General features: G+C 42.3%; 1 protein-coding gene across 13 annotated transcripts in view; it reads left to right on the forward strand.

Annotated features, from left to right (window-relative positions):
- The window catches only part of nfasca (neurofascin homolog (chicken) a), a 127,532-nt gene that overhangs the window by 88,517 nt on the left and 12,012 nt on the right, over nucleotides 1–27,003 (forward strand). For 9 of the 13 annotated variants that reach the window (XM_072665464.1, XM_072665469.1, XM_072665468.1 and 6 more), the window contains 12 exons: nucleotides 173–243; nucleotides 1,060–1,282; nucleotides 1,386–1,501; nucleotides 5,027–5,237; nucleotides 6,159–6,281; nucleotides 6,686–6,859; nucleotides 8,875–8,889; nucleotides 12,138–12,389; nucleotides 13,739–13,858; nucleotides 18,375–18,521; nucleotides 21,897–22,028; nucleotides 23,210–23,279. In XM_072665464.1, the coding sequence (XP_072521565.1) occupies nucleotides 173–243; nucleotides 1,060–1,282; nucleotides 1,386–1,501; nucleotides 5,027–5,237; nucleotides 6,159–6,281; nucleotides 6,686–6,859; nucleotides 8,875–8,889; nucleotides 12,138–12,389; nucleotides 13,739–13,858; nucleotides 18,375–18,521; nucleotides 21,897–22,028; nucleotides 23,210–23,279 (1,654 nt within the window). The remainder of the gene's footprint in view (nucleotides 1–172; nucleotides 244–1,059; nucleotides 1,283–1,385; nucleotides 1,502–5,026; nucleotides 5,238–6,158; nucleotides 6,282–6,685; nucleotides 6,860–8,874; nucleotides 8,890–12,137; nucleotides 12,390–13,738; nucleotides 13,859–18,374; nucleotides 18,522–21,896; nucleotides 22,029–23,209; nucleotides 23,280–27,003) is intronic. The other 4 variants (XM_072665475.1, XM_072665476.1, XM_072665467.1 and 1 more) reach the window with 3 other exon arrangements.

Below are 27,003 nucleotides of genomic sequence, written 5' to 3' on the forward strand. Positions count from 1 at the left end.
AAGTTCAGAAATGAAAGGCAAATGCTTAGATGAGTAAGCATCTTAACTGAGAGTGCTGTGCATTATGGGAATCATGTTACATTTATTATGGACTTCATAATGTACAAAAGTGTTTAGCTGAAGCTTTGAGTATATGTCACTTGGGTGCTAATGCAGAATTCTTTGTTTTCAGCACCCGATGTCGCCCCCAGTGGCCTTAAAGGATGGGGTACCAGGAAAAACAACATGGAGATCACTTGGCAGGTAATTAATAGATTAGTTTAAAGGGTTAGTCCCAATCTGAACCAAATAATGTTGAGCATCTAAGTCTGAAAGATAATACAGCCTCACACTTTACACTAGTACATTAAAATTACAATATTCAATGGAGTTTAGGTAAGATGTGCTGGGCTACATGAAAGTCTAGATTTTTACAGAGAATTTTAGTAATTGTCAGCGTTAGCTGTAGGCTTTTATAAAGTTATAAGGGCAGTTAGACTGTAGGGCCGGTCGAGAACTGTGGAATTACAGTAAATTTACCTTCCCTTTTTTCTTGGACACAAAAGTACATGGCTTCACAGCTCTAGAGTGGAGCGACTGTCTAATTGTCTACAAGGTTTAGGAGATCATAAGTTCAAATCACATTAACACCACAGCCCTCTAGGCTCAGGAGTCTGAAAATAGGAAGATCTCCCCTAGAGGGCGCTCTAACCTGCAGATGAGGGGGAAGAGCTACAGACTAAACATCGTACTAAATGTTTCATCAGTTTCAGCTGCAGTTTATTTACTAATGTTTTTGAAGCTCAGCTTAAAATGTTAGGAGAACGTTAGACTAAGCTAAACTGATTTAACTGAAATGCTCTGTAATCAGATTATTAGCATTATTTTTTTAAGGTCTGATTGAAATATTACAGTATAGAGAAAAGTGAGGTATGAAGTCATGGATAAAATATACCTTTCAGATCAGATCAGGTCATCTCTACATTGATCTGATTGTTATTTGTCAGTTAACATTTCCCCCTCGCTTGTGACAGTTTTAACCCAGTTGTTTTAATGTCATATTCAAATCTGTGCCTCCAGCCCTTATTGGACACGCAAAGGAATGGACCTGAGCTGCGTTACGTGGTGTCATGGAGGAGGAAAGACCATGAGGAAGAGTGGAATAATGTCACCACTACCAGTACAAAGCACGTGGTCAGCGATACAGAGACCTACGTCCCCTACGAGATCAAAATCCAGGCAGTCAACGACTTTGGTCGAGGCCCAGAATCAAACGTAGTCATTGGCTACTCAGGGGAGGACAGTAAGTAGCAGTGTTTGTGTTGAAGCCCACCTCTGTCTGCTTGTATCAGCGGCTGTTTCACTCTTTTTATTTATTCCCATCTTTCTGTTACTGTTTCTGTTAGAGCCGTCTGCTGCACCTGCTGATCTCAGGGTGTCGAAGGTCGACAGTACCAAAGTGAACGTGCACTGGGTCACCATCGAGCCCAGCTCCATTCATGGAGAGTTTAAGGAGTACAGAGTGAGTTCCTACGTTTCTCATACAAGCCTTGATGAGGTCCGTGGACCTTATTCTTATTCATCAGGGCTTAGTTATGAATTTCATCAACAGCATTCTAAAGGGCAGAGGTGGCTCAGTGGTTAGAGCACTGCTTATTGATACCCTGGTCTGCTAAAAGGCCAATGTTGGGCCCTTAAGCAAAACAATTAGCCTTCTCTGCTCCAGGGATACCATAGCTTGACTGACCTGCTGCTTTGACTCCAGCGTTTTAAGCTGGAATGTGTGAAATGATGACTTTTAGTGTACTGTGTAAGTATAATAACATGTAATAACATTAGTAAAGCTTGTTTACACCTTTTACTCATTATATCTGGATGTACTTTGGCCAGATTGCATTTACAACTTTCCCCAAAGTCCCCAATGTGTTCCCATGTAAATAAACACATCAGCAAGTATGTTCTATGTCTGTATGCAATAAGCCATAACCTACTGCAAACAGCTTCTCATCTTTTGCCACCAATATATTAAAACTGTCAAAAGAAAACGTTCATCGTCTGCATTAGTGAAGACAAAGGCTTCGTCTAGCAGGTTTCTGTAGTGCCCATCACCGCTAATTAGCCTGGCCTGGTCAAGCTGGTAAAGCTGGTTGAGTAACAGAGCTCAACTAATGAGCTCCTGACTGGCTTAGGGTAGTGTTAGGTGGTTGAGTTAGGTGGTTTAGCTGGACTACAAGCATTATCAACTCGACCAAAAATGAGCATTACCATGAGGCAGTGGTGGCTCTGTGGGGACAGTAGGGGCAGTGGTGGCTTAGTGGTTAGAGCATTGTGATACATTTTGTTATAGAGATAATAATATGCTTTTTTAAGCACATAGAGGAGCTGTAATTACTAATTGTAATTAGACTGGATTAATTAGATGAAGAGCAGCAGATGTTGAGTATAAATCACTGTATTTAGTACGAGAGAGGATCTGAATAGTGGCTTATAAGAATGATGTTTTTAGTCTGTGATTACAGACTTGAAGTCTTTATATATATATATATATATATATATATATATATATATATAAATATATATATATATAGTCATGCCCGAAAGTATTCATACCCCTGTCAAAGTTTGACTTAAATTTACTTTTATTTAACCAGAAATTATATTTTTGCCTGGAAACGACACAGGCATCTCCCAGGAGATAACACGATGATATACAAGAGGCATCATTGTAAAAAAAATATTTCTCAGCTTTTATACACATTTGAACAAAAAGTGGCATGTCCAAAATTATTCATACCCTTCTCAATAATTAATAGAAAAGCCTTTATTGGCTATTACAGCAATCAAACGCTTCCTGTAATTGCTGACCAGCTTTTTGCATGTCTCCACTGGTATTTTTGCCCATTCATCTTTAGTGATGAGCTCCAACTCTTTGAGGTTCGAGGGTCTCCTTGCCATCACCCTGATCTTTAGCTCCCTCCACAGATTCTCAATTGGATTCAAGTCAGGACTCTGGCTGGGCCACTGCAAAACATTAATGTTTTTGTCTGCTAACCATTTCTTCACCACTTTGGCTGTGTGTTTTGGGTCGTTGTCGTGCTGAAATGTCCACCGGTTCCCAAGGCCAAGTTTCTCTGCAGACTGCCTGATGTTGTTGTTGAGAATCTTGATGTATTGCTCTTTTTTCATGGTGCCATTTACTGCGATCAAGTTCCCTGGTCCATTGGCTGAAAAACACCCCCAAAACATTAGGTTCCCACCACCATGTTTGACAGTGGGGATGGTGTTCTTAGGGTTGAAGGCTTCTCCTTTTTTACGCCAAATGGTGCACACATCATTGTGGCCAAACAATTCAATTTTTGTTTCATCTGACCATAAAACAGAACACCAGAAGTCTTCTTCTTTGTCCAGATGAGCATTTGCAAAGGTCAAGCGGGCTTTTGTGTGCCTTTTCTGGAGAAGTGGTGTCCTCCTTGGCCTGCGTCCGTGGAACCCAGCAGCGTGCAGTGTCTGTTGAACTGTCTGCCTTGAGATGTCGCCACCAGCAGAGTCCAGATTCACCAGGATGGCCTTGGTGGTGATCCTTGGATTTTTCTTCACCTCTCTCACTATTCTCCTGGCCAGCACAGGTGTCACTTTTGGCTTCCGACCACATCTTCTGAGATTTTCCACAGTGCGGAACTTCTTGTATTTTTTAATAATACTTTGCACTGTAGCCACTGGAACTTGAAAACATTTTGATATGGCTTTATAGCCCTTTCCTGACTTGTGAGCGGCCACAATGCACAGCCGCAGGTCCTTAGTGAGCTCCTTTGTCTTAGCCATGACTGTCCACAAACCAACTGCAGAGAGCTGCTGTTTTTCTCCTGTTGAGTTGATTAAAACAGCTGTTCCCAATGAATCAGGGTAATTAGGATGCTTTAAAACAGCTTGGACTATTTATAATGGTATAGAACTTTGGATTTTCCCATATACTGTGACAGTTTTCAAAGGGTATGAATAATTTTGGACATGCCACTTTTTGTTCAAATGTGTATAAAAGCTGAGAAATACTTTTTCCCACAATGATGCCTCTTGTACATCATCGTGTTATCTCCTGGGAGATGCCTGTGTCGTTTCAAGGCAAAAATATAACTTCTGGTTAAATAAAAGTAAATTTAAGTCAAACTTTGCCAGGGGTATGAATACTTTCGGGCATGACTGTATATATATACAGTACAGTACAGTATATATACAGTATTTTTACCATATTGTCCAGCCCAAATTCCATCTGTGTCCAACACTAATAGTTAATGTGGCTGTCTTGACTTGTCCTGTCCAAGCTGGGCGACCATCATGACCACGATTATGGGTCAAACTGTCAAACTGTCCATTAAACTCAAATGGAAACATGCTGGTTAAAAGCTCAGCTGATCACCTGGTTTAACTGGGGTATGAAAAATTGGGTATGTTTTGACCTGGTTGAGCAGCTTTTCAGCCACCGTGACCATCAAAGATCAGTGAAGACCATGTGAACCCAGCTACCAGCAGAAACTAGTCCTGAGATGGATTTTCCATTAAAAATTGGTCAGAATTTGTCTCTGTTGAGTCATAAGTGTGGGTAGACAGACATCTAAGGAACATCCACATGTTCATAGCAAAAACAAGCAGTCCTGGAAGACCTTATTATCTGAGCTAGTCTCTCCATCCTCTGCTTTAACTGCAGCTACGAGAACAGTGTCCATCATTTCTAAATAGTGGCTCAAAGAGAAGTTGGCAGACATGCTGTGTTGACATTAGGGACATTTAGGGTGTTCTTTGATGCAGCTTACGGATCTTAAAGGCTGGCACATCTGAGAACTGAAACCACTGTTTGAGGAGGATCAAAGACTTTTGCACTCATTTGAGCCAGATCAGTGCAACCACCTTCCAGCCGTGTACATTTGATGCGGTTTTTCGACGGCTCACTGTCACACTCCCAGCACGATCAAAAGCATGCCAAAGGCATTCAGGCCGGATCAAAGGTGTACACAGGCCTAACAACTTTCACATTTCCTGTCTGTGTTCGCAGCTTTACTATCGGCGGGAGGCCAGCCTGGTGAGGGGCGTGAAGGTGAACAAGGAAAAGAAGACGAAAGGCTTCTACAGCGATGTGTCTCAGAACACGGGCATCTTGACTGATCTCATCCCTTATAGCAAATACAGCATGTACATGGTCGTGGCCAATAACAAGTTTGAGGGGCCACACAGCAAAACCGTGGAGTTTGAGACCAAGGAAGGCGGTAGGACATTTCTTTTATTTACTTTCTCTCTTCCTTTACTGCACCACCGGGCAGCCGACACACTCGGAGGAAAGTGCCGGGTCCCCAGCTTCACCAACATCGCTTAAGAGTGATAAGGGGAGAGAGCGCCATCTACCCACTCTGAGAGAGCCTTGTGCTCTTTCCGACTCCGGCCACTGATGGCAAAGTGGCATGGCTCAGGATTCAAACTTGCGACCCCCCGGGTCATAGTGGCATCACATTAGACCACTGAGCCACTCAGAGCCTAACCCCTTTTGCCTTGTTTCTCTCTATGCTATCTATCTTCTATGCTGTTGGTGTGGGTTTATGGATCAGAAACAGTTCTAATTTTGTTTTTACACTGATTTTACAACGTTTATCACCACCTACAATTAAACATGTTAATGAGTATGCTTTTAATAGTGATATGTAAATGACCTCTGTTCTGATTTGCTGCCTCAGATACGGTAGACAGATACACTGTATGGCCGAAAGTATGTAAATGTTAAAGTCACTGAGCTTTTCAGTATTACTTATTCTGCTGATATGTTAACAAGTGAAATCCTCTTAAATGTCGTTTAAATATCTGATATTTTTAATGTTACATTGTCTTAAGAATATTATAAGATTATATCCTGTATTGGCTATTTATTTGTACTTGTTTTAAGTAATTTTACACATTTTACTACAACTGTCTTTTATTCCACTGGATGATTATATTTATAGACTTAAGCAAAATTTTCTGACACTATAATACGACACCTTCAATAAAATGAAAAATGTAAATAAAAAAAGGAAATATTTAATACATATAGAGGACTTAGGATCTCATTTTTGCCATTTGGAGAACTCTGTTGTTGTTCAGGACAAAAGTCTGTTATTGTCACAGATCCTGATTTCTTTTTTTGAACTTTTCAATAGTGCCAGGAGCTCCGAAGTTCTTCAAGATTGTTCAGAGAAACACAGAAACCATCCACCTGGAGTGGGACAAGCCTCTTGAGCCAAACGGCATTCTGATCGGCTACACGCTCAAGTACAATACAGGTCAGCTCACCTTATCCTTTGGTGCTTTATTTACGTGTAGAACACAGTGTTACAGTCGCTTCTAGGATAGTTCATTTCTATTGATTACAACCCTACCCCTGAGTCTAACTGTACAAATCTGAATATTCAGACTGGGTTTCTTGAAACAAAGGTGAAACAAAATACATAAAAATAAACCAAGCATGGTCTTCCAGAGCGGATGGAAGACCCTCTTTTGATTCCATGATGATTTTTTAAGGGACAGTTTAAGTTTATGTTAATTAAATCCATTTAACTTTTTTCCTGGAACTGTACGCCAGGTCCGGAACCTGTTAGGAGACTTTTTTTTTTTACATATTTCATGGATTTGATTAATTGTTCAATATGCTTGATGTCGTTTCTACTAAACTTTTTTGATCTTCTAGTTAATGGGACGCAGGTGGGTAGTCAGCAGGTCCAGAGCTTTTTCGCCAACGAGACGGAGCATACCATCCGCCTACCTGACCGCTTTACCCGCTACAAGTTCTACCTGTCTGCCAGGACGCAGGTCGGCTCCGGAGAGGTGTACGCCGAGGAGTCGCCTCATTTCGCCAATGAAGGTGAGCTGTTACTGACAGGATGTATTCACTGAGTGTGCGCTGTGTCAGAGTGTTGTGCTATAAAATGTTACAGTGGCGTCCATGTTGATTTTTGTTTTGGTGAGATATTAAAGAGGGTGTATAGTAGTGAGGCTACACAGGCAGCCAAGAGAGTAACCAGTGATTTAACCAGGCTAGGCAATAGGAGGCAAAATAATATATATGATAATATTATAAAACTTAAATCTTTAATAAATCATTCAATATGAAAATGCAATAAACACTTCACTTAGCACACAGGAGGCTGTGGTCATCAAACAACATAACAATCAATTATTATTATCCCTTAAAACAGAGCAAATTTTACTCAGTTACTCATGAAGCCGTCAAAGGCCACAGAAAGTGACAATACAAACAATATTGAACTGTATAAGAAGATTATAGCATATTATACTGTATCATTGTTTAGACGCTCCTTATTTTTGCTGCATCAAAATATTACTGAAATGGTAAGATTGTCTTATATCAAATTCTGAATTTTGTGAATTGATACACCTGTAGGGGTCACTGAAGCTTGTAATTTTGTTTTTGAGTTAGATATGTTTGTCTGGGCTGAATTTCCATGCAGTGGTGTTTGCATTAGGCTATGTACAGTATGCAGCTTTTTTAGAATAAGCATTCTGAAGGATTTCAGAATGCTATAATGGTAATATGTGATACAATGATATTATGGCATGTTCAATACTAAATGCAGTTCGTTAAGATTAAGATCCAAATTATTTGGGATTGGGAATATGTATGTTACCGCCAACACTAATTAACTGCATCATTAAAGAGGGAGTCCTGCTTCAGAAATAGATTTCTCAACATGTGCTCATCCACACAGCAACACAAAAACAGCCCAGCAGAGGGCACTAAGAAATTCCTAATGAGAAAACGTAACGGCCAAAACAGACCTAAATACAGCCTGAAGCTGAAGCACATTTTCTAACAAGACCTAGGATGTTGTTCAAACAGCAGATCTTCAAAACTCAGCCTTACTCAGACTCAAAACCTAACATCTGAAAAACATAGAAATACAACTAAAATCCAGTCAATAGCTACCGACAACCTGCACAAGCTGCTCATCATGATGTTAGATTTTCTGCATTAGAAAACATTTTTGAAAATATCCTTAATTGTTGCTATAATTTTTTAAATATGCTGCTACTGGTACAATGTGTGTGTTCCAAATGAGAAAATAAAATATCTAGATTCTACACAACAAAAATAAATCAAGGCTAAGTAGTGAAATATTTTTCCGTGTACAGATACATTTGGATTTACATTTACGGCCTTATTCAAACACTCTAATCGACTCGCTGTCTAGTGTGAACAAACTAGATATACCTCTAAGCTTAGAGCGCTGCCAAATACAGCGGATATAGAGCATAGGTCTGATTTGAGACACAGACAGTGTTTAAACCCTTTTTAAATGTTATCCAGACGCTTCTGCTGAATAAAATATCCGTACAGGAGCAGAGGCTCAGCGAGAGAGAGAGCTGCTCAGCGTGTTTAAACAGGGAATTAGGTGAGAACTTTGTAAAAGGCCTCTCTGGAGACTCGGCTTTGCTCTAGTTTACACCGAACAGAAGCAGCGTTCGTAATCCTGAATCCGTATGAGGAATGCCTTTCACTGGGAGCTGACGTTATCACCAGGCCACCTTTCTAGGTCAGCCGAGCTCCGTCTCCACTGTTTACTGTTGCTAGGAGCAGCGAGTGGATCAGTCGCTGAGAGCACAATCACACAGTGTTCTTGTCTGTGGTCCTGTCTGTCATTTCCCTTCTGTCTCTTTCTGTTTCTTCCTTCTCTTTGTCCTCGTCTCTTGGCGTTTGCTTGCCATGTTGTGGTTCTAACTCTTGTGGTCTTTTGTGATTTTCTCTCTCAGCTTCGTTTCTTGGTTTCTTAGCTGCTCTCAGTCTGCTCTGACCTGTCCAATTTCCTCTTTATCCTCTCGTCTGTCTCTCTCTCTCTCTCTCCCTCGGTGTGAAAGAAGACTTTATCACTTCAGGTACTGACTCTGCAGGTGTATGTAATGAGGAGATGCCTGCCTGCTTGCCTGTCTGTCTCTGTGTCTCTCTATCTGTCTGTCTGTCCTCTGCAACAGTGCAGTTTAGCTCTCATTATCCAAAGAAGGCTCCATGACCCTTAATCCTGACCATAGTCTGTGATTTAGATACTGTGAATACTGAGCAGATCAACATCATGACCCTATTGGCTCCATGCTGCCTAATGCCAGGCGTGGGCTAGAGGGGTATAAAGCCCCCCAGCATTGAGGAGCTGTGGAGCAGTGGAAGAGCTGTGTTCTCTGGAATGATGGTGGTGGAGCTCCATCCAGTAGTTTTGGGTGGGATGAGTTTGGTAGTTGGGGAGGATGAGGTGAGGTGGTGATCCTCATCCAACATCCTGGCCTCACTGATGCTTATGTTGCTGAATGCAATCAAATCCTCCAAAATCTAGTAGAAAGCCTTCTTCTCTAGACAGTAGAGACAGTTACTTTGTTTAATACACTTGATTTCATAAGAAACAATGAATGAGCAGGTGTCCCAATACTTTTGTCCACATCGTCTTTGACAGCTAAAGCAAAATGTGTTGGTGTTAACCCATATAGTTTGACCTTTGCTTAAAACTCAGTCAAATCAATCGTCTGAATAATTGGTAGATTGCTCAGTATATTTGTCAATGTTAAGTATTGATTAAAATGAGTCACATTAAAAAGATGCTGCCCTGATGAAGTTACTCAGATCACCAAAGGCTGTACAGAAGAAAGTATTGCAGTAATGATGTACTGATAGATCGAGCAGGCTGATTAGACGTCATCAGACTTAGGTATAAAAAGGGAGTCATTTGGCATAATTAGATCTGAGCCTATTTATGGAGCTTTACTTATAACGTGATCTAAACTGCACTGTCTACTAATAGCTGTCTTTCAGTCTGTCTGTCTGTCCATCTGTCTCGGTCAGTATCACTGTGTGCTTTCAGGGATGGGACACGTTCACCGCACTGCTGTTACTGCTTACTGACGCTCAGTTAGATATAGGCTTAACAGGTACTTTCACAAATGGGTTAAAGCTTCTAGATCAGATCAGATCAGATCAATCAGGATCAATAATATGTCTTTTGTTTCCTTATTTCTTATCGTTTGACCTCCGATCCCTGACGGCACCTTGCCACCTTTGCCCCAGCATCCCTTCCTGTCACATGCCCTGTTTGGCCTTTCCCAGCATGCGGTTCTGATTTCACCATTAACCCTTAGAAGTCGGGAGTTGTTGATTTTTATTTTTCTCTATTATTTGAATTATTTGTAATTATGTTGCAGTTTTAGTTGAGTGTATTTGCATATTATTGACAAAAAAGTGGCAAAAATGTAGCAGTAACTTTTAGTAATTCAAAAATCCTCTGCTTTCTAACACAGACAGTGTATCAGCTGATAGATTATGATCCTCTATATCTATAGAAATGTGGTCCATATAGAGTTTCAAAGACTGAAAATGAAGAAATGATGAAGACTTAGTTACACTGTGTCTTTGATAACTGCTACTTCTAAGGGTTACATAAGCTACAAAGCAAAGTCTTCATAAATGGGTGGCACCTAAATGTTTAAGGAACAGAGATCTTCCCTGGATACCTCTGTTGCCTGGCAACAAGGTGTAACAGAGTAGAACCAAAGTCTTTCGGAGGTTCAGGTTAAAAAGCGCCACCAGCGAAGTACAAGCATCACGATTACCTTGGAGGAGAAGTGGAGGACTGATCTTTTTTTAAACACTAAACTGATTTACGTGGAAGAGCCTGATTTGGTTTCCCGTCACCTAAAGGTCTGCGCATGCTTCCTGAAACTTCCTGTGGAGAAGTTTAGGAAATATCCATTTGTCACATTGATGCCAATCCACTAGGAGGCTGGCCACATTTCATTCGCTGCCCGCACTATCCACTGCTTCTGCTTGCGCTTCCACCTCCTTTCTTGTTTTGCTCTGGCCTGTTTGGCGGCCTAAAAGGACACTACAGGTAAGAGCGCACCGAGCTGCTTGCTGCTTGGCGGTTCGGGAATGGACAGCACACCTCCGCTGGATCTCGAAGAAGGCCTTTCCACCAGCATGTCTTTCCTGGTATCCTGGTTTGGCAAGGTTTACTGGCGCTTCGCTCAGAGCTATCCTCTAGCAAGCATAACCTTGGCCACCAGGGGGTGTAAGCACCCAGCTGGCTGTTCTTACCCGGCACACGCTTTCCCTCTCAGCCATCTTTTGCCTGTCAGTCGGTTCTGAGGAGATGCTGGTCTTGTTCTGTGGGGTTGCCTTTGCATGAATTAAAGGGTCATGGTTCTGAGACGTGGAGCTCTGTCTCTAAGGACTTCAGGTGAAGACGTGCAGGTATAATGATCCACTCCAAGTCTCGGAGTCTTTTCCACTGTGTTGTTTTTAAAAAATGTGAAGTAAAGATCTTGCATGGTTGTAATCCACTTTATGGATTTCCCACAATCCCGTATCATCCCAAGATGCTAGCAAATAGGGAATGGATAAGGAAAACAGACAGCCACTTGGTGGCAGTGTTGTACAATAAGAACATCATTGACACCATTTGGAACCAGGATGAATTTACTCTCGAGTAATCTGCTAAAAGCTGAAGCCAGACATACACTGAATTAATTTAAAAGCCTCGTAACTCCAGATGCGGAATCTGCGGAGTCCACAGATTCAGTTTTATCACAAAGATACACAGAGAATCATCCGATTTGATGTGTCAGTGTGTTCATAGACTCCAGAGGGTCAAAGCATGCTGAAATTGAGCAGTGTATGCCTGGCTTTAATATCGAATGCTGCGTTTTCATGCTGAGGGTATACATTTACATCATTCTGTGATATACCAGTAGATTTCCTGTGCTTTCCAAAGTGATTTTAGCCACTATTCCATCCATAAAAGCATGTTAAACACATGTGAACTTTGCTTATCCTGTGATTATGCCTAAGTGTACGAGCCCAAAAATAAACAACTTTATTTTTATTCTGCTGTTTATTCTGCTGCTCTGGTCGGTTCTGCTGGCCGCTGCTGACCCAGGCAGAATTTTCTTTTCCACTGAATAACATGGAATATCCCGCCCACCACAGTCATAATGTAAACGCAGCATCGTCCTCCCCTCCTGCGATCACCCAAGGTTGTGGGAATTCTATCGGACGCCACAGCTCTTTGCTCGTGTGAGATCTGTTGGTGCCGCTGTCCAGGCTTTGTTTGCTGTGTTTAACTGCTCCTCTCTTCCTCTCTCAGTGATTGATTCTACAGATGCCTTGGTGTTCGCCACTCCTCCTCCCCCTCTTCCCCCAACCACCGTCCCGAGTACAACCATTAGTACCTCAACAACTACTACCATTGCCCCTACTACTGCTGCTACCCCCACCACTCCTGCTCCGACTACTACAACTACAACTACCACCACTACACCTGCCACTACTACCTCCAGCCCTACAACCCTGCCCACCCGGCCTTTCACCACCAAGAGGGTGGATATGAACATGCTGGGTATTTCCTCAGACACCACCACCAGTCTGTCAGTGTAAAAGTACAAAGCAGTCCAATTTGAATAGCAGTCTCAGCTAAGCTGGACCCCTCTGTGGATTTATTCATTAGGGTGGGCACAGAGACCCTGTCTAGTTAAAGTGGCCAAATTTTGACAGGGACTTGACGGATGATTGCCCTGTACTCTTAAGAAAGCACTTTCCTCAAATTAGTATTGACACTGATAAGAGTTTGTATTGACTGTAGCATCCAATTAGCTTGTTATTGTTTTATGAGATTAAAAGACTGTCGCTGGAGAATTTCATTGCAGGGCTTAGCTAGGGTGACCATACGCCCTCTTTTTTTGGGATGGGAAAAATAAATGCGTCTGCTGGGACTTCTGAACTGTGTAAAATGTGGAGATGTGTTCAGATTTTTACAGCTTTAAACACGTCTGTTTAAGCCCCGCCTTCTCACCACCGCTAATGGTCAACATTAACTAGTTAATCAAAAAAAAAAAATCATTTGAATTCATAATTTCATTCAAAAGGGTAAACTATTATAAATGTCATATTCTTTACATTTAAAGTGACCTTTTTTATATATTATAATTTAGTTAATTTTTTTCTCTCAATCTGGTTCTGCCAGTTTACTGTAGCTCCCCCTAGCACTCGCAACACTCCCGACACTAGGAGGGTAAGGCCTTAACACACGCCTCCTCTGATACATGCATACGGGTTAGGGTTAGGAAAGCACCGGGTCCCCAACTCCCAGATCCACAACTAATAGACGCCTGTGCCAGCCAACATCACTTAAGAGAGGGGAAAGAGAGTGCCATCTACCCACCTGGAGAGAGCATGACCAGTTGTGCTCTCTCTGACTCCGGCTGCTGACGGCAAAGCAGCATGGCTCGGGATTCAAACCCACGACCCCCAGGCCATAGTGTATCAGATTCAGCCCCACAAAGGTTTTTAGGTTTTTATGTTGATACAGTTTGATTAGTAATTTATTTAAGCTTAAAGTGAAATATTCTTATAATAATAATATAATAATTTGAGGTACTGGATTTCTGATTTCTGATGAGCCCCCCACCCTGACACACACCGCCACCGTCCTACAACCTAGGCCTACTCGAAGCTCCCCAGCCACAACATCCCAACCATCCCCAGCGTCCCCCAGTGTCCTCTTTTTCAGAACCAGCATATGGTCACCCTAGCTTAGAGAAGACTAAACGCATAATAAGTAAAGTATTAAAGCCAGTGTACATCGCTGTAATGTGCTGATGTAGTAAGTATTAGCCCCTGTTGTTTTTCCTCTGGTTGCCACTGGTTGAGATTTGTGAAATGTACTCCTCTCCCACCTGTTCTGCTTAGCCCCGAATATAAAGATCTGGAATCTGACCGTGGATGCTAACAGTGACTATGCTAACGTCAGCTGGAAGCACAACTTCCCTGTTGACAGCAGCGAGTTTGTGCTAGAGTTCACACTGGACAGTAAGACCCAGACACTCCTGCTGAGGGCTTATGAAGGGAACGCTTGTGCTTTGAAACAGGGCTTGCTGGAGACCCAAATCATCCCGTCCCGTCCTCGTCCCATCCGCGTCAGAGGTGGCAAATTCAGGCCCTAAAAGTAAAAAATCCAGCACACCTTGTTTTTAGCAGCATAGCTGGGCCTCTCAGCGCTGTCCGCCAGTCTGTTCTCTTCGTATAAGGCACAGGGTTCCTTAGTAAACTAGATCTTTGTAATGGTGGCGAATCCAGGTCCAGAAAGTAAAAATCCACCCACCAGAAGAGCCAGACAATAGAGCCATTCAGGCAATTGAAATTTTTACTTTCTGGACCTGGACTTGCCGCCTTTGCCCATCATTCTGAAAAACATACCACCAATACAGAGATCTAGTTTACTAAGATGAAGTTTACTAAGTTCACTGAGGGAGTCTGTGCCTCATACGTAGAGATCAGACTCGCGGACGGCGCCGGGAGCCCCAGCTTCTTCTATGCCGCGAAAAAAGCAGTGCGCTAAATGTTGTGCTGAATAATGAAGCGTTGGTGGTATCTCTCAGCTACTAGCGGCGCTGCTCTGCAAGTTGTTCACATCCATTTTCTATGATGATACTGATAGATATTCCGCCCAGACACTTTTGGGAAAGAACAAAGGCGCAGTGCTCTGTTTTATCCAGCGTCTCCGAGGGATGAAATGAGCCTGCCATTGTGTCTCCTGTGGGGTTCGGTTTTGTGTCCTCAGCAGTCCTTGAAGTTCCCTTTAGGAAGCTCCTGTTCTCTCCGGTGGCTTGCAGGAACAAGGAGAGATTGGAGTTTAAAAAAAATGAGAAGCAGAGAGAGAGAGAGAGAGAGATTGCAATTGGGAGAGCGAGAAGAAGAGACAAAGCCTCTTGTGTAAGAAGCACTGGATTGAAGGTCATTTTGAAACGTTGAGTAGGATCAAAATGACCCGCAGAACAGCTCCAATCTTCATTACACCACAGGCTTACAGATATAACCGCTCAAAACCATGTTTCTTCTAGCGGCTAGATGATGGATTGAACTATACTATATGGACAAAAGTATTAGGACACCTGCTCATTCAGTATTTCCTCTGAAATCAAGGGTATTTAAAAGAGTTTCTCCTGCTTCTGTTGGAGTCTCTATTGTCCAGAGAGGAAGACTTTCTACTAGATTTTGTAGGAGCATTGCTGTGAGGAATTGATTGTATTGCATTCAGCTACAAAAGTGTTAGTGTGTCTACAAGATATTTGGAGCATTAAAAGAAAACAGAGCCTCTCCTCCATCTTGGATTTTTAGCCTAAGTCATCCCAAAAGTACTGGATGAAGCTCCACCTCCATCTTTCCAGAGAACACAGTTCTTCCACTGCTTCACAGCTCAATGCTGGGGGGCTTAATACCCCTCTAGCCCATGCCTGGCATTAGGCAGCATGGAGCCAATAGGTTCCTGATGTTGATCTGCTCCAGAGAGTCCTATTCTATTGGCAGTACTTCTCTACAGGGACTAGATAAGCTGTGTGTGTGCATTTGCACATCAGTGTCAGCAATGGGTACAAGTTAAAGTAGCTGAATACATTTGTTTGAAGGGGCGTCCACAAACTTTTGGACATGTAGTATAGTTACATGCCTTCTAAAGCTAAAGCTACGTAATTATTATAATTATGTATTTATTATCATTTTTTACTTTTGCTCTCTCTCTCTCTCTCTCTCTCTCTCTCTCTCTCTCTCTCAGTTTTCCTTTATCTCTATCCCTCATCGCCATTAGCTCACCATTGTCCGCCCCACCCCTTGTGCCTTTCACTCTGATGTCTTTATCTGGCTGCTCCACTGCCGCTTAGCTTGGCTCACAGCTGCGCGGTTGCAGTGAGCATGGCCGTCTGATGCGTATCTCAGTTTTCTGTGCCTGACCAGCAGATGTTTTAGGGCAGAGGGGTAATGAGAGGGTTAATGTATCCAGCCTAAGGTCATCTCGAGGGGGATATCATAATCATATCCTCGACCTTGAAACATGCACGCGAGGGCGATGACGGTGATGCAATCGCGCACTGAGGTAGTGTAAAAGCAGGCCGGCTCAAAGCTTCCACAACATCTGAACCGGCTCTGTTGAGCACAGAGGAGCAGGGGGATGGATTGGATATCATGGAACTGCCTGGGATCAAGGCACTCACTCACACATACACACTGTAAAGGACACCCGGCACAGACATCTCCCCTCACCGCTGGGTATCGACTCCATCCCACAGCCAGTCTCCCTCTCTCTCTCTCTCCCTCTCTCTCTCTGTCTCTCTCTCTCTCTCTCTCTCTCTCTCCCCCCCCCCTCTCTCTCTCTCTCTCTCTCTGTCTCTCTCTGCCCGGGGAAGTGCGTAACTGGCTGCCGCATGCTCTGTGCGTGTGCTGCACTGTGGGATAGGGGTGTTCTGTATCGAAAGTTGCTTGACTTTGAAAGCTCTCTTCATTTGGCACAACAAACTCTTAGGCATCCCATAATTATAGCATTGCACCGTGCACTTGTTTTCTCAAGATCAAGTCAGCTGATGATGACGGCATTGTGTATTCATCTCTCGCTGATATGATCAATGTGATCAATGAGACACAATGAGGAAAATGATCATTTGATGAAGCTCGTTCTGAGAGATCTCCTTCATGCATTGCTTAAAAATAAATAAATAAATAAATAAAAAGCTAGCACAGAATGCACTATGAGTTTGGGCCTTGGCCAAATGACCACATTAACTTAAAAATTATATAGCTATATATCATAATATTATGACCACCACTAGTTTGGGATGAACTCGGCCCATCCTATCAGCTCCACTGAGCATTGTGTAGATCTATACGTCCACACTGTGTCCATTTCTCTGTTATCTCTGTTGTCCAATGCTCAGGACCTCACAGCTCTGACCACCACAGAGCAGACTGTAGTATTTGGGTGGTGGGTCATTCTCAGCACTGCAGTCACACTGACTGACATGGTGGTGGTGTGTTAGTACCGTGTGTTGCGCTGGTACAAACAGCTAAGGCACAGCAGTACCCAGTTCCCACTATACCATGCAAATCAGAAGTCAGAAGATTCAGAAGAGTTCCAGTAGGAAGGTTTAGCCGACACAGGTGTGCTGGTGCCCCGTTCTACTGTGCAGCATTGCTAGCTGGCATCCTCAGAGGAATCCTTTCTCTGGTTATGTACAACAACCTCATCAACCTCAGAGACCTTTAGATGATCCTTTGGCCACAAATGAGCAGCATGGGGGTGAATCTGTACTGCTGGGGTACAGATTGGGGTTGTGTGGCAGCCAGTGGCACAGGAAAGATTGCTCAGGTAGATAGAAATCTGCAGGTAGAAGCATGTTCAGCTTGTAGAAACATGCAGCATTCACGAATTGGCTTCAAAAGAAGGTGTAATTTGGTCAAGGGGTTGCATACAACTGTCCGTTCAAATGGTTGACCAGCTGGGTAAATGTGACACACATTAACGATGGACAGTGAGTGTGCAGCTTTGGATTCGGATCTGCTTTTAAAGGCTTTTAAATGTGCTGCTTTGCAGAAAAGGCCCATGCTGTGGAGCACTCTCATCAATAAAGGTGCCAAAAGGAGTTCTTTAGAGTGATTCCATAGAACAGCTACATCCTACTATAACATAAAACCTCTGAAGAACCTTCCAGTGTGTAATTCTTCATATATCCCACTAATTAAGGAAAACAATTAAAGAACCTCTATTTTTTTATTTTTATAAATGAATACTCTTATGGTTAACAGTACATGCAAGTGAAGAAACCTTCAGGACCTTTATTTTTCAGAGTGCAGTGGCTGCGTTTGAGCTGATCTGTGCTCTGTATTTTGGCACGTTGCATGCTGTCACCAACATGAGTTTCACAGAAGCTCGTGGCACATCACCGAAGCCATGCTCATGTCTGTACACCCTTACGGAGACTCACCTGCTCCCCGGAAAGGCGATGCGTGCTTTGTTGGTGATGTGTGGTCTTCCACCGAGATGAGAAGAGGTCTGTGGATGGCTGAGACTGGGCCCATCTCCCTTTTTCCCGTAAGCCCACTGTTCCGCTCTGTCACTTTCCCCATTGGAAGTATTAAGTAACAGCTCGGCATCAAAGGCTCTGTTAGGTATCGAACTGCTGAAATCGGCCTGGTAATTTCCCGGAGCCAGGCTTTGATGTGTGCCTTGCAAAGAGTGTCCAGAATTTGGCCAGGAGCAACATTTCTCTATCGCTTCACACAATTGTGTTCTTTTCAGTCATTTTCTCTGGAGACTGGACTCTGACCTCAGACAGAACGCTCCCTCAGCAGTCTGCTAATGAGAAAACTTTAAAGTCTTCAGCCATCCTCTTACATAAGCACTGAGCGAAACGACGAGTGGGCTTACCAGTCTCAGTCATCATGACCCACCATCTCACGGAAAAGAAGGCGCCGCTGCCTTTGTATTTCTAGTCGTCGTTATGGCGGGTAGCTCTGTCCTGGTTTGATGGACACTTGTCTTATGTCTCCTCCTCCTAAGGTAATGGCTCTGTTAAAAGTGTGATTAAACACCAACCCCCCATTAAACTGGCTGGGCTGATAGCTGGGGCCAAGTACCGGCTGCGGGTGTATTCCCACGAGCAGCCTAGCATCACCAGCGAGTATGTCACCTTCGAGACCAGTGGAGGTGAGGGCTGGCCTGATATCAGATTGGAATTGGGGCTTAAGGCTTCAGGCTTGATATTCAGTTATTATAACTCCAGCTCATATGGTCCATATAGGAACAACTAACCTGTGAAACCTGTGAAAATACAGAAAAAACATATGTCGTGTGACCCATTTAAATATTAATAGGTAGCTACAGTAACATATTTGGTAACTATTGAGAAGCTGTACAGTAGTTACATGCAGGTCTGATGGTGATGCCACCAGAAAACTGAACCTCAGTATACAAAACAGTGTAATGTATGATATGTCCCTCTTAAAATATTACTAGCTAGCTACTATAATGTATTTGATAACTATTATTAAGCTACGATTAAAGTTATTTAGCTCTGATAGTGGACCATTGAATCATTTTTTAATGTAATGTGTTTTGGTGATGTCACTAAAAAAGGCCTTAATATCTAGAAATATCCAGGAAATACAACAAAAATATATATGACTCCTTTTATGAAGCTGCTACAGTAGTTTCATGCAGTTCTGATGGTGAGGCATTGGGCCCAAATTCACTGTTTTAATAATGTCACAAATACAATACAAATGTGTGATATGGCCCCTTTAAGGCATCATTAAGTAGCTATTGTAACTTTTTTGGCTATCACTATGAAGTTGGTACATAGGGTACATGTAGTTCAGACGGTGAGACATTGACCCGTGGGCCCTCATTCAGGCCCTTGCTGTTTAAAAGGTCATTCTGTTGTATTTATTAGGTCTGATTCTAGGTAAAAGCACTTATCTGTAAATGAAAGTAATTTGACTGTCTCAAGTTTGCCATCTGTAATTAGCTAATTGCAAAAGCCTGTAATTAATGCTCTCCACACGTAGTTTGCGTGCTGTGTCTGAATCGAACCAGCTGCAGAGGCTGATGGAGGAAGCCACAGACTGTACATTTACCCTGAGACTGCTGTGATGTATCTGAGCTGCATTGTTAGAAAATATAAAGTTATTGCCATTGCAGTTATGATTAACCATTATTCGCCGCTGCATTTCTGCACTAATCACAAGCAACGACATTATTTCAGATACGTTTACAAAACTTTGCGGCCTGGTTTTATTGATAGTCCTTCTGGGCACGGCTCAGATCGATGAGCAAATATCCGTGTTTTTCTGAGTGAAACCTGGGTGATCATGAAATCAGTGTGTGCCTCAGGTGTGGGAAGCCAGATGAAATCTCTCACGCCGTGTTCTGTAATAACATGCAGAGAATAATATCGATCCTCTATCTTTTATTCTGCCCTGTTTCCCCTCTGGCTCGGGCTGCTTGATGATTTTAGACATACTAACGTGACTCATCAGTGTGTCGTTCTGCCCTGATTAACAAGTAGATGAGGATCTGTATTAGCACAATACAGACCTTACCACAAATATCTCTCTTTCACCAGGCTTGCACATGCTCATCACCCAAAGTGGAGGTTAATACTGTTGTAAATCAGCATGTAGCGCTTTTTAGGGCTCGGCCAGTAAAACAAAAGCAGTATTAATATGACAGAACCACCCAGCTCACAGAGAACGTTATAGGCTGTGTTTACAGGCTAACCAGGAGGGAACGTCCCAGGAATGTTCTAACACTGTGTGATGTAATAATGGTTAGGGTCACAAAAATACTAAATACTAAAATACTAAAAATACAGTGAATAAAATGCAATACATTTAAAACTGATACACAATCACACTGATAACTAATATTTAATAAATGTGTCATCAAAATTGGAGCATTTATGTGAACATAAAATATAGAATATTTTTTAAATTTACACTGATACTAATATTCTTATAATAACGTTTGAATGATAACCTGCATTATGTTTTAAATACAGTTTTCTGCAGAATGTGAAAAGCCTGTTTTAAATTGTCAGAATAAATGAAACGTTCTACTAATTAAACATTTCTAGCTGGGCAGTTATTGATATAGCTAATAATAGCAGTGTAGTGATACACAAAAGTCATAGTTTAGGTCATACCAGCAGTTTGGGACTACACAAAAAGCCTTAAATACATGAGATTACCAGGTTTCTGTTAATTGGTTGTGGTTAATTGGTTAAATTACCTTATATTAACATCTTCAGTGTTATTGTGATGCTCCACCGACTGTAATAGCGAGAATAGCTCTGTCGTTGCTACTCCGAGCTCGGCACGCTGCTTACTGTAATTAACTGTAATTGTGTAACAGTTTCCAGTTAGTGGAAAACTAGCCTGTAATATTACTCTACCACCTCAGTCCACATGCTTCTCCACCTTTCAGGGCCGGTTCCATATTGTCATATCTCTCAGCTTGTCCAGAAATGTGTGTGTACAGCATGTCCTTCTTGAGTGGTGGCTCAACGAGTTAATTACACTACCGTACTGTAGGGGGAGTCTAAGAGCAAAAAATACTAATTCTCACATAATGCTGCTTTAGTTGTCTGAATGAATGATCTTCCAGTATGTGACAGTGTGTAAAACACTGATACTACCAGCTGAAAGTAACAGTAAGGACCCAGGTGGTGGTGTGTTTTTAACCCAGGAAATTAAAAATCTGATCAGGTCACACTGGGGTCACTTATATGCAAATTAAAATGCGATCTAGCCACAGTACATTCAGATACAATCAGAAATCAAAGCACATGTTAAAGGAATAGTTCAGCCATACATGCTACATACAACGTTGCTAATAAAGAGCGGAGGCTGGTAGTTCTATGTTTTAAGATAAGCTTGTTTACACATCAGCACTACTGACTGAAACTTTTACTTAATTTAAGAAAAGCGTAAACAAGGTTATCTTTAAAAATAGAACTATTATAAGGTTATGGATGGAGCTTCTTACTGTTTTATCAGTTTATTGATTTTGTTAATTAGCTGTTATTTGTCTTATTTTCCATCAGTTCTTTTCAGCTAAGCTAATATTATTAGCCAAGGTCATTTTAATGCAGCACAACCTCTGAGCACTAAGCAAGCTCAAATAAAGCATTTTCACAGGCTCAGACGCTGAACGTAGGCTGATTGGATACAGTTGTTAGAACACAGTAGGAGCTGTAATGGGCAAATAAGACTGACGAGCTCTCCTCTCTCCATGTGTGTTTTTCTCTGTTAGCTCTGGAGAGAACTCCGACTCTGTGCTGATTCTGTTATATCCCAGTGCTGGGCTTGTTAATGCACTCCTCCTTCCACTAATGTGTTTTTGATAAAGGGCAGTTGTCAGTAAAGGCTGAAACATAAAGACATTCATTAAAGGCTTGATTCTGAGTTGCTTGTAATAAATCACAGGACAAAAGATGGTGAGTAGTCCATCAAGGAAACATGCCTTTCACTCTCTCTCTCATTCCTCCCTCACTCTCCCCTGTGTGTGTTTGTCGTGTAACAGCCTACAGCAAGGACCAGGTGGACATTGCCACGCAGGGTTGGTTCATCGGTCTCATGTGTGCCATCGCACTTCTGGTCCTCATCCTGCTCATCGTTTGCTTCATTAAGAGGAGTCGAGGAGGGAAATACCCAGGTGACCCTCCACACACTCTCACATGTGCAATACTCTGCTGTCAGTCGTAACGAGGTCAGGACCATTTCATTGGTCCATTTGTTGTGGGATTTACTTACAGTGTAAAGGGAAGCTGGTGTATTCAAATGGAGAGATGAGGTTTTTGTTCTGCCAATCAGAAAGTGTTATAATGACCATCCAGTAAAGAAGAGGTAGTCCAACAGCGTCCAGCAAAGGTGGTCTAAACGAGGTAGTCCAACAGCGTCCAGCAAAGGTGGTCTAAACGAGGTAGTCCAACAGCGTCCAGCAAAGGTGGTCTAAACGAGGTAGTCCAGCAGTGTCCAGCAGAGGTGGTCTAACAGAGGTAGTCCAGCAGCTTCCAGCAGAGGTAGTCTAACAGAGGTAGTCCAACAGCATCCAGCACAGATAGTCCAACAGTGTCCAGCATAGGTAGTCTAACAGAGGTAGTCCAGCAGAAGTCGTCTAACAGTGTACAGAAGTAGTCCAGCAGAGGTAGTCCAGCAGCTTCCAGCAGAGGTGGTCTAACAGAGGTAGTCCCGCAGCATCCAGCAGAGGTGGTCTAACAGAGGTATTCTAACAGCGTCCAGCAGAGGTAGTCTAACAGAGGTATTCTAACAGCGTCCAGCAGAAGTAGTCCAGCAGCGTCCAGCAAAGGTGGTCTAACAGAGGTAGTCCAGCAGGTCTAACGCTGGTCCAGCAGCGTCCAGCAGAAGTCGTCTAACAGAAGTAGTCCAGCAGTGTCCAGCAGAGGTAGTCCAGCAGCTTGCAGCAGCGTGGTCTAATCTGAGCAATCTTTTACAAATTTGTGAAATGATTTATTTTTGGTTCTTTGTAAAAGAAGTATTTTGGCTCCTCTTCATGTTTCTTCTGATTGGCTGGCTGCCAGTGTTGACCACTGTGAAATGAATTAGGCCTCTTAAGTTTCGGCTTCAGGAGAAAGGCAGGAAAGACTCAGCCATAGTCTGGTAATACAGAGGAAAGCCAGGGAACCGCACACAGACGAAAGAACCATATACAAACTGAGACTAGAAGCCAACCCCACGACGAGCACATGTGACTAGATGACCTGAGCAAGTGGGATTAAGAGAGGGGACCATATCAGTTGGGTCTGAACCCATTTATGTGATTCTATATTCAAAGCTGTGACGTTATTCTGAACCCATTCCCTTCCCTTTTTTCAGTGAGAGATAAAAAAGACCTGCCTTTGGACCCTGTGGACCAGAAAGACCAGGATGGATCTTTTGATTATCAGTAAGTAGGTCTTCAGCTTTAATAGTGACTTCAGTGTTCAGTGCCAGCCCTCCCGATCACATCGTCAGGAATATTTCAGGCTGGACTGCCTTTTGAATGAGGGACATTATAGGACAGCCAATCAGAGCAGAGCTGATGTGCATATTTCAGACTTAGAGTCTGAGAGTTAAAGAGAAGTTAGAAGAGTGTAAAAATCATCAAATCAAGATCTAAAAATGTAATTATGGATGTTTTTTCCGTAACGAGATATCGGAGGGACGTCCAAGAGAAACTTTCCACTTAGATGCTCAAACCTCTTATCTCTTTCTGAAGAGAGTTGATTGTCTGCCTCTGTGTTTTACTTCCTTTCTTTTGCCTGTTTCAGGTTAGCTCTGGCGTAATAGAGAGATGAGCGGGACCAGCCTTTCTGTCTTAACTACAACTAATAATGAATAACTCGTCAGTTCAGTCTCATTAAAACGACCAAAAACATCTTAAAACACAATAACCTGCTTAAACTAGCTTCAACTAACCTGAAGCTTTACAGAAACAGAGATCTGGTTAAAGCTGGCTGGGCAGCAGGAGCGGGACGAGCATTGCCAAGAGCAACGGTCACTCAGGTAACAGCAGTTGCCATGGTATTGACTGCTCTCCAGCACATATGTGCTCTGCTCATACAGGCAGTGGCCTTGCTGAGATTAGCTGCAGACAATGGTCAAGCAAAACTGCCCCTCTCCCCCTAGTCTGTCTGCAAATTGGCTGGAAACTCTGGAAGACCAAGGGATGACATGTGCCATACTGCCCGGGCACACAGTCGTTATGCTGTTTGGCAGTTTTCCAGGCACTGTAGTGTGATGCTGATTGGACCTTTGACCTCATTATGAGCAGCATCTTTAATAGCCTGTTATCATGACCAATATGTGCTGGCATGGTCACTAACAAACAGTTTTACAGCGTAACCTGGGGTTAGATGATGCCAGTCTTAAAGGAAATGTATATTTTTACTTTTAACCCTTAGAAATCAGAGCGATAACAAAAGCATGGCGTAATTCAATAATAATAATTTCTACAGGATGAGAGGTGTTTGTGTAGAAGAGCAGAACACAAAAGATTTCTTAGGACCAAAACTTACAAAGAAAAGAAAAACACTAAGAAATTCATAGGAATGAGGCCCCATTCTCCAGCATCTTCCTCAGAGTGTTTTAATTAGTTGAGAAAAGTCCTAACAGGAAGTCTGGCTCAGATTCATGATGTGTTTTAAAGAGCAGAATTGTTCACAGCTCTACTCTTATAATAATAGATCCCACTGTCCTCCCAAACTAAACACACCCTTATAATAAAACACTGGGGAATGTCAGGATCTTCATCAAGGGTTTTAATAATACATTTATAGTTAAGAATGGTTGATGAATAAGGCCTAATTCTTTTAAAAATCTTGAAAAAGACTTTTATAAAAGTTCTTAAATATTCTCTTAAGAGAAACATTTTTTTAAGGTTTTCTTTAAGCAATCTGTTTTTATGTATCCATTTCTAATGTAGCCCTTATTCTGTACTTTACAGCTTATAATAAACAACCTAATGCCCCTGATGCCCAGCATTTCAGTTATTTAGTTAAATCAATGCAGAATATCAATATCAAATATCAAAAAACTAATTGGAAAATATGATAACTGTGGCAGAAAGCTATTATTTTGTACTTCAACAACAATCTCTACTTTTAATCTTGTTAAATTCATAACATAATTCGGGCGATTTAACTATTTAACTGATTATTTTAGTGTCTGACCTCCTGAACTGGTTGACAAAATATTTAAGAACATATTCATTTAATAATAATAATAATAATAATAATATTTTTTATGTTTTTCTTAAGAAAGAAAAATCTTTAGGATTTTTAAAGGTTTACAATTTATATTAACTTATTTCTAACTCCAACTCTTTCATTAAAAATACTTTGTAAGACACTTTTTTAAAGATTTTGAACTTTTAATTGGTATATTAATATTTGTAAAGTTGAGAAAAATTAAGTAAAGTTGTGGGGTTTTTTTGTAAAAATGTAAACAAAAACATGACACTTAAAACTGTCCATAATAATTTAAGTAAATATGTGCTTACATTATTGCATTTGAATAACAAACAACCTACCAAAACATCAGGAATTCTCTTGATTTCTAAGGGTTAACAGCAGGGCCATTACAGATAGACCAGTCATGCGAGGACAGGGACGGTTGATCAGGCTGAGTTATCGAATGGAAAACATTGACTAACAGGTGCGCTAACAAGACCGAATGCTCCAGCTGCTCATTAACATGTTCAATAGTTGTTTGGCATTCAGTGGCTCACTTTCACTTAATCTTAATATGAACTACCTGACAGAGACCCAGGACCACAAATCTGCTGTAATTGATTGGCTCTCTGATGCCAGGTCCTGTTTCAGCGGAAATCCATGTTAAGCTCAGTCTGTTACTTGCGCTCAGTAACTCCAGTACTAACTTCTTTGTCCATTTTAACTGTTAAATGTCTCCCTTTGACCATCCGTCTTGTGACCCCACCCCCCCCCGCCTCCCCTTCCTTCCCCCCAACCTTCCTCTCTCTCCCTCCAACACTGAAAATGGCGCCGTGGTTTTAAGGAATGAGAACAGGTATTTGACACAGCATCTCTGAGCCTGAGCATGTTGCAGACCACTGATGATGTCATTTTGTAGGTCGCTGTTGGCATCCAGATGAGCGCTGGGGCTTAGCCACTTTTGTCTATGGGAAAAATGAATGGCTAAAATCACCCCATTGTGCTGTAGGAGACAAGCCTCACATTTATCCCCCCGTATAGGAACTGGCATGGGGACAAACAATATGATGGATTGGCTTTAACCCAACAATGTGCAGAATGCCTTCAAGTGCAAGAGAACAGACAAATGATGACGTCATAGGTTAAATGTTGGCCCTACATATGGATGCCCACCAGGATCCCACTACAGTCAGTGATGGGACCACAAGGGGTTAAACATGGTCCTCATCTGGGTTGCACACTTCACATGGGGCCTAGACTGGAAGGCCAAATGGGTTCTAATAAGAACACATATTCAAACCCACTCAGAGTGAGATATCAAATATCATATATTCCATCCATTATGCTCATGTGGAGCTCACATTGGTGGAACGTGGGCTAGGTGGGTTCCAGGTGGGCATGGGCTCTGAGTGGGTTTGTACATGCATTTATTACTGGGATTCAACCCACCCTAATCTCACATGAGTCCCATCTAGGCCCCATGTATAGTGTACAACCCAGATGGGGGCCCAAGTCTAAGCCCTCCTGGTCCCATTACTGACCCCGTCAAAAATTGACGTTCAGTTTTTTCCATCAACAAAATCAGCAGAAACCCAGCTGACGTCCTTGTTTGAGATGTTGCCGACTGCAAAATGACGCACAAACTCAGAGGTCTATTGGTTATTTCTAGGAGGGTGGAGTCTGCCCGGTGGGTGGCATCACAGCTGATATACCGTCAGCAATCTAGTTCCTCATGGGTGTCAGACACATAATTGACCACTGATCATGTTCTTATTCAAAACAGCGCTGCACTTTCAATCAGAGGGCTGCGCTGTTGACAGTAATCAGTGCCAGTGGACATTAACCCTACTCTATTATAGTCCATTAACAGCTCGTCGTTAACGAGGCCCAAACAAAGTGAATATTCAACAGAGCATTCTAAAGCAGCTCACCGCGACTTGAATCAGTCTTGCTCGCCAT

Source organism: Salminus brasiliensis, chromosome 21 (genome assembly GCF_030463535.1).
Source record: "Salminus brasiliensis chromosome 21, fSalBra1.hap2, whole genome shotgun sequence".
Lineage (NCBI taxonomy): Eukaryota > Metazoa > Chordata > Actinopteri > Characiformes > Bryconidae > Salminus > Salminus brasiliensis.